The sequence below is a fragment of the Elephas maximus genome, chromosome 24, assembly GCF_024166365.1.
Source record: "Elephas maximus indicus isolate mEleMax1 chromosome 24, mEleMax1 primary haplotype, whole genome shotgun sequence".
Taxonomy (NCBI): Eukaryota; Metazoa; Chordata; class Mammalia; order Proboscidea; family Elephantidae; genus Elephas; species Elephas maximus.
The window spans coordinates 48544441-48557556 of record NC_064842.1 but is presented as its reverse complement, the minus strand read 5'-3'; the positions used below and the strand labels follow the sequence as shown (position 1 = coordinate 48557556).

Sequence of the window (13116 nt, the reverse complement as noted above, 5' to 3'; positions counted from 1 at the left end):
AAGCACTATGGTTTTTTAATAAAAGGAATACATGTAAATTCAGTAACAGTAGCAAGAAAAAACAGGAGGTCCATTTCCATATTCTGAAGTAATGCTCGAGTTGGACAATGAGGCAGAGTAGGAATTATCCCTTACACAGTTAACCCAATGGAAGGCCTAATTAGGAGTCTAACCAAAATGGTCCTATGGCACATATGTCACCAGGGTGAACAAAAAATTCTCAACCTCTTAAATAGAAGAGGTAGAACTGAAGTGTGCTGGCCTGATGCCAGCTTGCTCTTTAACCAAATAGCAAACAGGTTCCCCTCGAGAAGCACAATGATGGATTAAGTGTTTATAGCATGGCTTCCATGAGTTTTTGGATTTGGGAAAACCATTAAGCACTGACTCTTGAGGCTGAGACTGAAGGTGTGATGAATAGGAGGATCGCCTCTTAATTCTCCTGTTTTTCCAGGAATTAACACTGAGGCACCTTCAGGGTGTAAGGGTGGATGTCCCCAACTTGAGCTTCCTTGCCCCACTTCCTCTCTCCCACAGTTTATCAAGCACTTATTAAGTGCCAAATGTATGCAAGGTCCAACCCTAATCCAACAACCACTTGTGCCACCCAGGGCCTCCTTGGATAGGTAGACTTAGTTATTTTTTTTGTTGTGATAGTTAATTGTATTATTGTATTTTAAGCCACCATTGGAGCCTGGAACTGTCTTGTATGAAGCTGAGCTGTCACAATTTGCTGAAGACATAAAGAAATGGAAGGACAGATACATTGTGGTTAAAAATGATTTTGCTGTGGAGAGCTATGAGAATAAAGAGGTAAGACATTTCCTTGTTACCATGGTTCTTGCAATAGCCTTAAACATTGGCTGGGTTGATTGATTCATTCAGGAAGTATTGACTCATTCACATACTCATTTTGGTTAATAAATATTTGTTGAATACCTACTGTATGCTACTAGTTCTAGGTACATCGTGGTAGATCAGACAGATGCTTGCAATCTAGTGGGCAAGATAGACTTTGAACAAGTGAGGGTAAAAATGGAAGGTTATACTGAGTGACCAGTGTTTGGGGCACTGATATCTCTCCCTCTCTGCTCCGTGGGCCTCATGTCTTCACACTTTTAAGTGTTGTACATGACAGGTAGCTGGGGGCTTATTTCATAAGATTGTGATTGAATCTGCCTGGGTTCCTAGAAAACCAGAACGTTTCACAAACTTTTATTCCACTTACCTTTATGGATTTTATTTTATCTTAGAAATTTTCTTGTGGTAAAATATATATGATAGAACATTTGCCATTTTAACCATTTTTAAGCATGCATTTTAGTGACATTAATCACAGTTACCATATTGTACAACCATTGTCACTCTCAATTTTCAAATGTTTTTCATCGCCTTAAATGTTTTTCAGTACCCCTTAAGTAATAACTTCCCGTTCTCCTCCCTTCTGCTAGCCCCTCGTAACCACTAATAAACTTTTGTCTCTGTGCATCAGCCTATTCTAGATATTTCACATAAGTGGAATCATATAATATATATCCTTTTGTGTCGGACTTATTTCGCTTAACATAATGTTTTCAAGGTTCATACATGTTGTGGCATGTATCAGGACTTCATCTCTCCTTATGGCTGAATAATATTCCATTATATCTCGTTTTGTTTATCTGTTCATCCGATGATGAACACTTGGGTTGTTTCCACCTTATGGATCTTTTTCCCATTGACTTTTATAGTTTTTGTCTGTAAAGTGTGGATAAAATAAGATGATGTACATAAAATGCCTAGAACACTGGGGAGGACTTCTGTTTTTCTTAGTTCTCATTTCTTACCCGGTATAGGGAAGTAGTGTGGTATAACGGAAAGAACATTGGACAGTGAATTAGGAAAAGTAAAGCTTAGGTTAAGTTGTGCCACTGGCTAAAAGTCAACTCATGAGTAAGTCTCTTACTGTCTCTGGGCCTCAATTAAACCAGGAAGTTAGTGTGCATGATCCTAAAAGTTCCTTCCAGATATTGTATTGTATACATTTTTAGTCTACATCAATTCTGAAGCTCCCTTTAAAAAGAATACCATAGTTATCAGTTAAAGGTAGTGTCAGATTTAAAACTGCTGCCTTGATCCCAAGTTCAAGAGTGGTCAGGCCAACCTCCACAGAGTACTCTGAACAGTACCGCTGATGCTAAACCATTAGGAAGAGGCTCAGGCTGACACACCAACGTTTTTCCTTCCCATCTCACATGGAAAACGGAAATAAAATACAATGCAAACTTGTTCCACAGACTACCAGGCAATGCCCAAGTAGTTTCTTAGGTAGTCTTATTCTTCTTAATATTCATTAAACTAATATTTTCTCTGCCTCGCTATAGTAGGATTTTATTCAACACTAGATTTGCATTCCGAAGCAAATTATTAACACACTACAAATAATAGTAATAATAACAATAATAACAAATCACCTTATATTCTGTATGGTACTTTACAGTGTCCTTTCAGGGTAGCTTGAGGAGTAGTAATACAGTATAATGGTTATTATTATGGGCTGTTAACCACACCTTTACCAGCTACTCGGTATGTGTCTTTGGATTAAGTTAGAAATCTCCTTGGGCCTCAGTTTTCTCGTCCATAAGATGGTGACTATGATCCCTTTGTCACGATGTAGCCCCCCGCCACACAAAAAAAGTGTTGCCATCGAGTCGATTCTGACTCATATCGACCCTATAGGACAGAGTAAAATTGCCCCACAGGGTTTTCAGGGAGCGGCTGGTAGATGCGAACTTCATACCTATAAATTACCTATCATGTTATTGAGAGGCCATTTTGGCTGGTAATAAAGCAGGAAGGCAGAAGCATTTGCATTTGACAGTCATTTCCTACTTCCTGCACATTCCCAGTGGGGGCTGGATAAGCCGGGGTGTGAATCCTAGGTCTGCCACCTGCTCACCACTGGATTAAGGGCAAGTTACTTAACCTCTTTGAGCTTCATTTTTCTCATTTGTAAAGTGGAGATGATAATATCTATTTCATGTTTCTGTTTTGAAGATTAAATAATATAATGTTTATAAAATCCCAGACTGAAGCCTGTTATATAACTCATAATACAATTCAGATTTGAGGCCAGTCTGAAGCAAACTGTTTCTAAACTTTCTTAAAATCACAGAACTTTAGGTTTTTCTTTTTAGGATCCGGGTCCCTGATATGCTTAAGGAGTGGATTAATGGTTCTTACAATAGGTATGAAAATAAGCTTCTTAGATACACGCAAGCTTTTTTTGTTCGAGTCTCCATTACTGTCTTATTGATGCAGAATATGATATGTTGCTGTTGTTCTGATTTGGTTGCCTCGATCAACATTATTTTGATTATTTCCAAGAGTACATTCTAGATTTTGTATTCTACAGTTTCTTGGTTTCAATTCTCAGTGTCTCTTTAGGTTGCTAATCTCAAAATTGTGCCTTGATTTAAGCCCCCATCAGAAACACAGGCTTACATTTTATCTTATCTGTCCATGTCCTTGTGGGTGTATCTGCGTAACAGACTTCTTTAGCAACGCACTGGGGCTCTTCCATTGACCAAATAACGCAGCTTCTTATCTGCTGGCGAGAATTTGTTCTGATGTGACCATATTGCACCTCCATCCCAGGTCATTTTATTGCAAAACAGTCACACATCTGAGGGCAAAGTGGTGGCAGTGTTTTATCATGGCAACGTTTTTATGTTTTTGACAAAAACCCATGGCAACCCTAATTGCAATTACCTGTTCTGCAGTCTTGTGAGTCACCATACATGACCCATGCCGGTCACCAAGCATTCTGTATAGCAAGTGTCATTGTACAATATCACCATTGTGGTTATTATCAGAATGACTCAGGCATTAAGTTCTGAAAAGCTAAGTGCAGTGTGGAATATCTAGAAGTTACTAAGATTATGTTTTCCCCATTTGAGAAAAATACCTGTAGTAAATCTCCCTGAGATTAGAGACTATGATTTACCACATTATGACCTTCACAGAAAAGTACTAAAGGACTACCTTGCACATAGCAGGTAGGTAAAACGTATCTGAATAAATAGTTCTAACTCAGTGACATAATGTGGGAATTACTATCTCGGGGTGTTTGTGTCTGGCTCTGTCTATTTTTAATATTCCTGACATCTCCCAAAAAGCCAAGTAAGGAAAAAAAAAAAATTCATTTATGCCTTTCCTTCCCCAGGCCTACCAGAGAGGAACTGCCCCTAAAAGCCGAATCCTTCCAGCTGGTGGGAAGGTCTTGACCTCAGAAGAGGAATACAATTTATTATCTGATCGGCATTTCCCAGACCCTATTGGTGAGTGGCTGAGCATTTTTTTCTAAGTCAAAATTTCTAAACATGCTTTGTTTGGCTAGACCAGTGATTCTCAACAGGGGTGGTGGGAGGGGGACCAAGGAGGTGGGGGCAGGGAACGGATTTCACCTGCCAGGAGGGACATTTGGCAATGTCTGGAGACAATTTTGGTTACCACAACTTGGGGAAGGGTGAAGGGGTGGTGAGAGGTCTACAGGCATCTCGTGGGTAGAGGCCAGGGATACTGGTAAACATCCTACACAGGACAGCCCCTACAATGGAGAATTGTCCACTGAGGTTGAGAGACCATGGGATAGACCCACATGTTCCATAGACAAATGGAAGGTGTTATTTATTTAAATTAGGACAATGAGCTACTACTCTTATTTTAAATCATGTTCAATAATATACGAGTTGGTTACTGTGTTTCTATGCATGGAAAATGCAATTGGCTAGGTACCTTGAGTCTTTTGGAATATATTGCAGGCTTTGATAGCACCATACAGGGCAGCAGAAATAAATAAGTGGGGCTCAGTCCACGACATATCCAATCATATCTTCCTTTAAGCAAGTCTGGACCTGTCAGGGAATACTAATTTTCTAATTTTAGGGTTCCCCAGCCCCCAGTGCTGGGTAATATGTAATAAAAGATCCTAAACAGACAAAATACTATAAACAAGTGTTATAATAACTTATAGCTGCTGCATAAAAAAATTGCATTAATCAGTATGTATATAAATAATAGCTTAGTGTTGTCACAGAAAGAACAGTGAACTGAGAATTGGTCGACTGGATTTTTATCTGGCTTTAACTGTGTCATTCATCGACTGTATTACCTTAATGGGCTGCTGAAACTCTCTGGGCTTCGTTTCTCTTACTCTCAAATGGGACCTTGAACTAGAAAATCTGTAAGGGCCCTTGCAGCTCTCACATTCTCGTTCATTTCACTTCTTCCATGTAGAGAAAGTGATGGATGTAATATATAGACCAAATAAGGCATTTTGCAGAGATTTATGAAGTGTAGATAATATAATTACTCCATCTGGCTGTGTGTAAATCATACTACCCAGTAATTACTTGGTTTCTTGAGGAGCCCTGATTGTTATTAGTGGATATAATAATTTCATTAGAATTTATGGAGAAAATAATCATTTTATCAATTGTTATTTTTGTACAGAAATGCTTAAGATAATGTTTTTAATAACATGATTATAGGATTTGTTCATGGACCGTAAAGCTAAATTAACAAAATATTACTAAGTAATTCAGGCTAAAACAACACTTTATAGGTATTATACACATTATTATATTTTCTAATCTGACTTCTACTTATATCTTGTCTTGGCTGTGGAGCTGCAGCTAGAAATGGGAACACCAACATGTTGACTCCTCTTCAGAGTCTCTCTAAAGGAACTTTCCAATGAAATCAGTCAGAACAGACAATATATTTACTGATTTATTGATGAAATCATGTCAGAAGGAATGAAAATGAATAAGAAGCACAAGGCCTGTGTGACTAATACCCCTTGGCTGAGGGCTTCAGATTGGGGCATTTCAATGACTTTTTTTATTGCATGGTGTGGCCTTCTGAGTTTTAAAAATAGGATATTCTACAGTAGGTCGTTTGTGATATCCTTGTAACTCAGCTCAGAAAAAAGGCAAGCTGAGAACATCTGGAGCACTGCTATCAAAGGCTAAGTGAGAGATCACCAGAGGCCGATCGGAATGGACTTGCTGCAGCTTTAAATGCAAAGGGTCAGCATTGTTTTCAGTTGTTTATAAAGAAAAATGGTGACATCTTGGAAAGGGTGGGGAGAATTGTTTCACAAAACCGTGTTAATCAGAAAGACTCACTGTGTGATACTGTTTCTATTGGGTAGACTAAAGGGAAGAATTAGCCTCAGTTGAAAAAAAACAATGGAGGTTATGAATAAATACATCTTCTTTATAGAGTGCTTGCTAAGATGATATATCAGAATGCCTCCATGTTTTGCTATTTTGCTAAAGTGATTTTTGGGCATTTTATTAGTTAAGAGTATGGTTTGCTGTACCCAAAGAAATTTCAAATTACACACGTAAGGTTTTATTATTTCATGAAAAATATTTGAGTATCAACACTTCCCAAATGCTTTGGCAGTTCCATAAGATTGTGAGGAACTTAAGCTCTTTCCAGCTTTCTCTTCTTTTGTCTCCAGTTTGTGGCCTTTATTGGCATAGTCCAAGGTGGCTGCTGGAGCACCGGTGTAGCATTCTCATCCCTGATGATGAGGAGGAGAAAAGAGGAAGAGCCAAGCACATTCCCTCTTTAAGGATAGTTCAAGCAAGTTTCACATGCCACTTCTATTTACATCCCATTGGTCAAAACTTCATGCCTGTGGGCATGCCAAGCTGCACAGGAGGCTGGACATGTAGTCTTTATTTTATGCAGCCACTTGCCCAACTAAAAATCAAGGGTTTTGTTACTGAGAGAAGGAGAGAATAGATAATGGGTTAGAACTACTTGTCTCTGCTACAGCATTCAGCCTTTCACTCAGTTGTCTGTTCATTCATATGTCACTAGTGCCAGGCATCGTGCTAGGTACTGGTGGGTCACAGTTGCTCTTCCAGCACATTCTACCGTTAACTTCAGATTTCAGGACACTGGAACAGGGCTCCCAGATGTGCCCCAGGAAGTCTGTTCTTTGTCTAAGCCAATCCTGATTTATTAAGTTCTCAGTATTATGACTCAGTTTTGGAGCCTCCCTTATGGTTATAATCCATTTTTTGGAATGTCCAGTGCTTTCGGTTGCCACACAGAAGCCCTGAGATTAGAGGCCCTGAGGTGTAGAGAAGGAGCATAGGACTAACTTTTTCTTCTGCTTGTTCTCCATGGTCCCGGAAATAAGCTGGGGCTCATTTAACCAAGTGCAATGTCATATAACTGGGATGCATGGACAGGAATGAGGCTTAGGCAGAAGATCTGATTAGTAAAATGGTTTAACATGTCTTTCTTAGAATTAATTTGGAGGGAAGAGGTAGAAATGCCACTGTTTAGGGCTTTTAAAATGCCCTAGGACAATATAGTACACTCCTTCATTCAACAAAACTGTACTTGAACATTTACTAGGTCCTTTTTTTTTTTTGACTATGCTCTGAGCTGAGGATACAAAGATAAGACAGTCTTCACCTCTAGGGTTCCAATCCAGGTCAGTGGTTCTGCTTCCTGGGGAGGGTGGCCATGTGAGACTCAATGGAGCAGCTTATCTCATTCTCAACCTCCCACCCTGAGTGCAGGTGCCAGACATGGAAACAGATTATCATAATATTTTGGAGGAACAAGGTAGAGAATACCCATTCTGTGTCTGGTGGCAGGGGGAGATGCTAGCAAAGGCATCTCAGGGAAGGTGGCTTTGAACTGACTTTTGAAGAATAAATGAGAATTCTCTATGTGAAAACATGATGGAAGGAAAAGGTGAGAAGGACTGTGAGAACAATATATAAAACATCATGGAATGAATGAACACACCCAGGAAAGTATATAGACTGCAAGTGGAGCAGAAACTAGCACAGAACAGGGCAAACAGGTGGGAATGATTGAGGGGACAGAAGAGCCAATAAAGGTGGCAAAGAAGAAACAGAGAAACAAACAAACAAAAAAAAGCATGAAAGAATCCTGAAGAGAGAGGTGCTCCTGGAAGTCAAGGGGAGAGAATGTTTTCCAAAGTGGGGGTGGTTAGCAGCAACAGATGTTTCAGATCAGACTAAGAGGATGGGTATTAAGAAGAAGGGATAGGTTGAAAGTCAGGATGACGTTAGTGACCTGGTGGGGCAGGAATTAAACTGAAGTGAGAGCAGGAGTTGATGGAGTGAAGACAGCGAGTGATAGTGACAAAAGGTTTGGCAGTGACAGGCAGGAGTGAGAGGTGCTGGTAGGAGGTGCCAGGCAGAGGAGCAGACCTGATGAGGTGGGAGCCTGCAAGGAGGGTGGGGAGAGTGCTTGCGTGGGTGGACAGCTGTGCCACAGAGAGGCAGTAAAGAAGGTTGAGCTCTGTTTTCAGGTTGTTTAGAAGGCAAGAAGTTGAGAGAGAATGTGTCTGATGGCCTCCATTGTCCCTCTGGAGTAGGAGGTGAGGCTGTCTGCTGCAGGATAACAGGAGCTCGTCGAGGGATGCTAAGGAGAGTGAACTTTATAATTTCCCCCATTCTGTGAAAACTTCTAACACCAACTTTCTATTCCATGCCCTGCCCCAAATAGTTACTGTCTTAGTTGGCTAGGGCTATGTTATGGATTCAATTGTGTCCCCCCAAAATGTGTGTCAACTTGGCTAGGCCATGATTCCCAGGATTGTGAAGTTGTCCACCGCTTTGTGATCTAATGTAATTATCCTATGTGTTATAAATCCTAATCTCTATGATGTTAATGAGGCAGGATTAGAGGCACTTATGTTGAGGCAGGATACAATCTACAGGATTAAGTTGTACCTTGAGTCATTCTCTTTTGAGATATAAAAGAGAGAAGTGAACAGAGAGGAGGGGGTCCTCCTACCACCAAGAAAGAAGAACCAGGAATGGAGCATGTCTTTTGGGCCCCGGGTCCATGCGCTGAGAAACTCCTAGACTAAGGGGAAGATTGACAACAAAGACCTTCCTCCCCCAGGGCTGAGAGAGAGAGAGACAGAGAGAGAGAGAAAGCCTTCCCCTGGAGCTGGCATCCTGAGTTCAGACTTCTAGCCTCTGAGATTGTGAGAATATAAATTTCTCTTAGCTGAAACCAACCACTTGTGGCGTTTTTATTATAGCAGCACTAGAAAACTAAGACAGGTTGCCATAACAAAATACCACGAAGTAGCTTTAAAGAACAGAAATATATTTTCTCATAGTTCTGGAGGCTTGAAGTCCAAATTCAGGGAGATGGCAGGGCTAATCTCTGTTGCCTCTAGGAGAAGATCCTTGTCTCTTCTAGCTTCTGCAACTCTGGGCATTTCTTGGTGTTCCCTGTTCCCTGGCTTGTAGATGGGCCCTCACATGCTGTCTTTCTCCTTTGTGTGACTCCTTTTATAAAACATCACTCAGAAGGGATTAGGATTAGGACCTACCCTACTCCAGTATAAGGAGCCCTGGTGACACAGAGGCTAAGCACTCAACTGCTAACCGTAAGGTTGGCGGTTTGAACCCACCAGCCATTCCGAGGGAACAGGAGGTCCCCTCCTCTCTGCTCACTTCTCTCTGTGGCAGTCAGCTTCTGTAGAGATTACAATCTTAGAAACCCATGGGGCAGTTCTATTGTGTCTTGTAGGGGCACTATGAGTCAGAATCGACTTGACAGCAGCAGGTTTTGTTGTGTTTTTTGGTACTTCAATATGACTTTGTTTAATTTAATTGATAACATCTGCAAGGAAAAACCCTATTTCCCTAAATAAGGCCACATTCACAGAAATGAATATTTTTTTGGAAACACTGTTCAATCCAAAACAGTTACCTTCCCAGCCCGAAATAAATGTTCTAAATAGAAGATGTTGTGTGCTGTCGAGCCGATTCCAACTCATAGTGACCCTATGTGACAGAGTAGAACTGCCCCATAGGGCTTCCTAGGTTCTAATCTTTATGGGAGCAGATCCCCAGGTCTTTTCCACCACTGAGCTGCTGGTAGGTTCGAATTGTAGACCTTTAGGTTAGCAGCCAAGCACATTGTGCCACCAGGGCTCCTTTTAAATAGCAGACGTATGTTTTAAAACATATTTGTATTTTCAATAATCTTTAGCATCCAATGAGAAGGAGAACGCTCAGCCCTTTGTGGTCCTACCGAAGGAATTCCCAGTGTACCTGTGGCAGCCGTTCCTCAGACATGCCTACTTCTGCTTCCAGGAGGCTGCCGACCAGAAGAAGTTTAGTGCACTCCTGAGTGACTGCATCAGACATCTAAATCAAGGTATGCCTTTTTTTCCCCTAGCTTCCTCAGTGGGGCTGTTTTTCTGAGTTGTCCTGGTCAGTTATCTCCTACACTGACTCCTAGAAAGAGACACAGAGGGTGCTGCCCCAGGACATTAATGGTGGGAAGGAGAGGGAAACCAAGTGAAGTGAGAGTTTTATGGACAAGGAGTATGGTCTGTCTGCTGGTTTTGTAGCCAGGTCTGGAAAGACAGGATGGGGACCAATGATTTGGCGACAAGGGTAGGCAGCATTCAGAGTGCTGTATATTCATGTATATAATTTCTTCTCCTTTTTCTTGATGTTTTAAAATATCTAATTGCTAAGAATGTACCAGTTGTCCCCGGCAAAATCTTAATCTTGATGACATTCCTGGTTTATTCCCACCTTCATTTCTAAATAACAGTTACTCACTTAAGATCACTAGCACTGTTACTTGTAAGGTAGTATTTTTTCCAATCAGTGGGTCTCAAACATTAGGGTGTATAAGAATCACCTGGATCCTTAAAACACAGGTTATTAACACAGGTTTCTGGGCCCCACAGCTGTTGTTAGGTGCGGTTGAGTCAATTCTGACTCATATCAACCCTGCAGGACAGAGTAGAACTGCCCCATAGGGCTTCCTAGGAGTGGCTGGTGGCTTTGAACTGCTGACTTTTTGGTTAGCAGCTGAGCTCTTAACCAATATTCTGATTTATTGGGTGGGCCCTAGAATTTACTTTTCTAACAAGCTGCCAAGTGATGCTAATGCTACTGGTCCGTGGACCACACTTGAAGTGACATTGCTTCAGGCCATTTTGCCTCTAGGTATGGATTTAATTAATATTAGTTTTATTAGAAAAAAAAAGGAAATGTTTCCTTCCAATATGTGACATTTTTGATGAATTGCTGTGAATGCTGGTTTTTCTGGACTCCACGAAGCCTTTGGTTAGAGATGATTGAACTTGTTATTCTTTGCCAGTTGCAAAGGCATCCAGTCAGCCGGTCAAATCTCACCAAGGGCCTGCTCTGCACCAGCCTTTCTCTGGGTGTTAGGGACAGAGTAATGAGCCACGCAAAGTTCCTCCCTTAGGGAGTCTAAATTCAGACTGTAAGGAGGACAGACAGAAGCGCAAGCCCATTTGATAGTCGGGGAGGTTAACGTGTTACAGAGTAACTAGGAGTTACTGTCTAGTGAAGAAGGAAGTGCAGAACTCTAGACTTGTCAGTGGAGGCCTCTTTGAGGATGTGACATTTGAGCTGAGTTACCTCATCCGTTCGTGCCTTTATTCCACTGTACACTTACTTTAAAGCTCTGAGTCTTCCCTGAGAGGGTCAGTCCCTCAGAGTGAGAGTCGCTAGTGATGAATCTCAGCCCGCTCTTGGTTTTCGTCTGTGTATCTGCAGGAGGCTAATGGAAAAAGATAATGTCACTCTATTTTGCTATAGCAACTCTGAGTAACATCAGTCATAATTTTGGCTCATAACTGCTAGCACCTTTACAAAAAGGAAACCTTTATTAATATCTTGCCTTTTGGCTTTGATGTTTCAGTGACAAGCAATGGCGCAGCACTGCCTGCTCGGTCTAGGTGGTTTTCCAGTACACCTACACGTCTTTGTTCAGGGTCCTGCTCTAGTATGAACATGCAGTTGGCACTAAACACAAAAACCACCAAGTTTCACTGAGCAGAGAATGTTCTCTGCCCAGCCAGATGGGACTTGCTGCATTCCCCCTTCCATGTACATAATAGGAATTTTTCTGGGGCACTTTTGGATGTTATGTAGCCTGCATTTAGACTCCATTTATGGAAGATTTCAGTTGATTCAAAACCCAACTCTGCTCTCCAGTATGTTATCAACGGCACTAAGAGAAGAAGGTCCAGTCAAGCTACCCTGGTTCTGAGTTACATTCCTGTGTCCAGGAACTAGTTGTTCCTCACCCTGAGGTTTTACGTACACTTAAAGTGACTTAGTGTAACTTCCTATAGCTCCAGTCAGAACCAAAGATCATCGTAACATTGTAGGTAACAGTCTGGCTATCAGGCCAATGACCCCATGGGTCTTTCCCTTCTCACCTCTATTTCTTTGTTTTTGACACTCATCTTTACGGAATTATGCGTCTTTTACTGGATCACTTTTTCTGTTCTACTCTCTGCTTGTTGTTCATTGTATGATCTTGGGTAAATCACTAAGACATTGCCAATTAACTATTTTTTCAATTCATGCAGAATAGTTTAGAAATAAATGTAAAATTAGGGCTGTGATAAGGGCCAAAGACCCTAATGTCTTTGATGAATTCAGGAACACTTTTTTTTTTTTTTCCTTCTTGCAAATTCAGGTACCAAGGAATGATTATCCTGAGCGGAAAGAACTGACTCATGTTAATAGTGATCATTCTTCCACATTGCATGTGTATAACCCTCTGTGTTTGTCAAGTGTTTTAACCGTACCCCTGTACCTGTAATGATTATATTTTTCAGTCTAGAATTCTGAAGAACAGGACTGTCTTGGAACATTTGACTCTGTATGAAAAAAGAACTACTTTTCATTCAGTTCACTCTAACTCATGGTGACCCGATGTGTGTCGGGTAGAAATGTGCTCCACCTTTTTTTTTTTTTTTTTTTAATGATACTGTGTTTAAGGTGAAAGTTCACACAGCAGATTAGGTTCCCATTTAACAATTTCTACACAACTTGTTCAGTGACATTGGTTACATTTTTCACAATGTGTGAACATTCTCATTATTCCCATTCTGTTTGTACCATTTCCAATAATCTAGTTTCCCTACCCCCTTACCTTCTCATTTTTGCTTTAGAGTAATTTTTGACCATTTGGTCTCATATAGATGTTTTTTTTAAAGGAGCACATTATTCATGGGTGATATTCTTTATTTTATGAGCCAATATGTTATTT

General features: G+C 40.8%; 1 protein-coding gene across 1 annotated transcript in view; it reads left to right on the top strand.

Moving 5' to 3' along the window:
• NIBAN1 (niban apoptosis regulator 1) overlaps positions 1 to 13116 on the top strand; it is a 166328-nt gene that overhangs the window by 74950 nt on the left and 78262 nt on the right. Inside the window, exons 3-5 of the mRNA XM_049868330.1 lie at positions 682 to 813; positions 4205 to 4319; positions 10057 to 10224. Of these exons, the coding sequence (XP_049724287.1) occupies positions 682 to 813; positions 4205 to 4319; positions 10057 to 10224 (415 nt within the window). The remainder of the gene's footprint in view (positions 1 to 681; positions 814 to 4204; positions 4320 to 10056; positions 10225 to 13116) is intronic.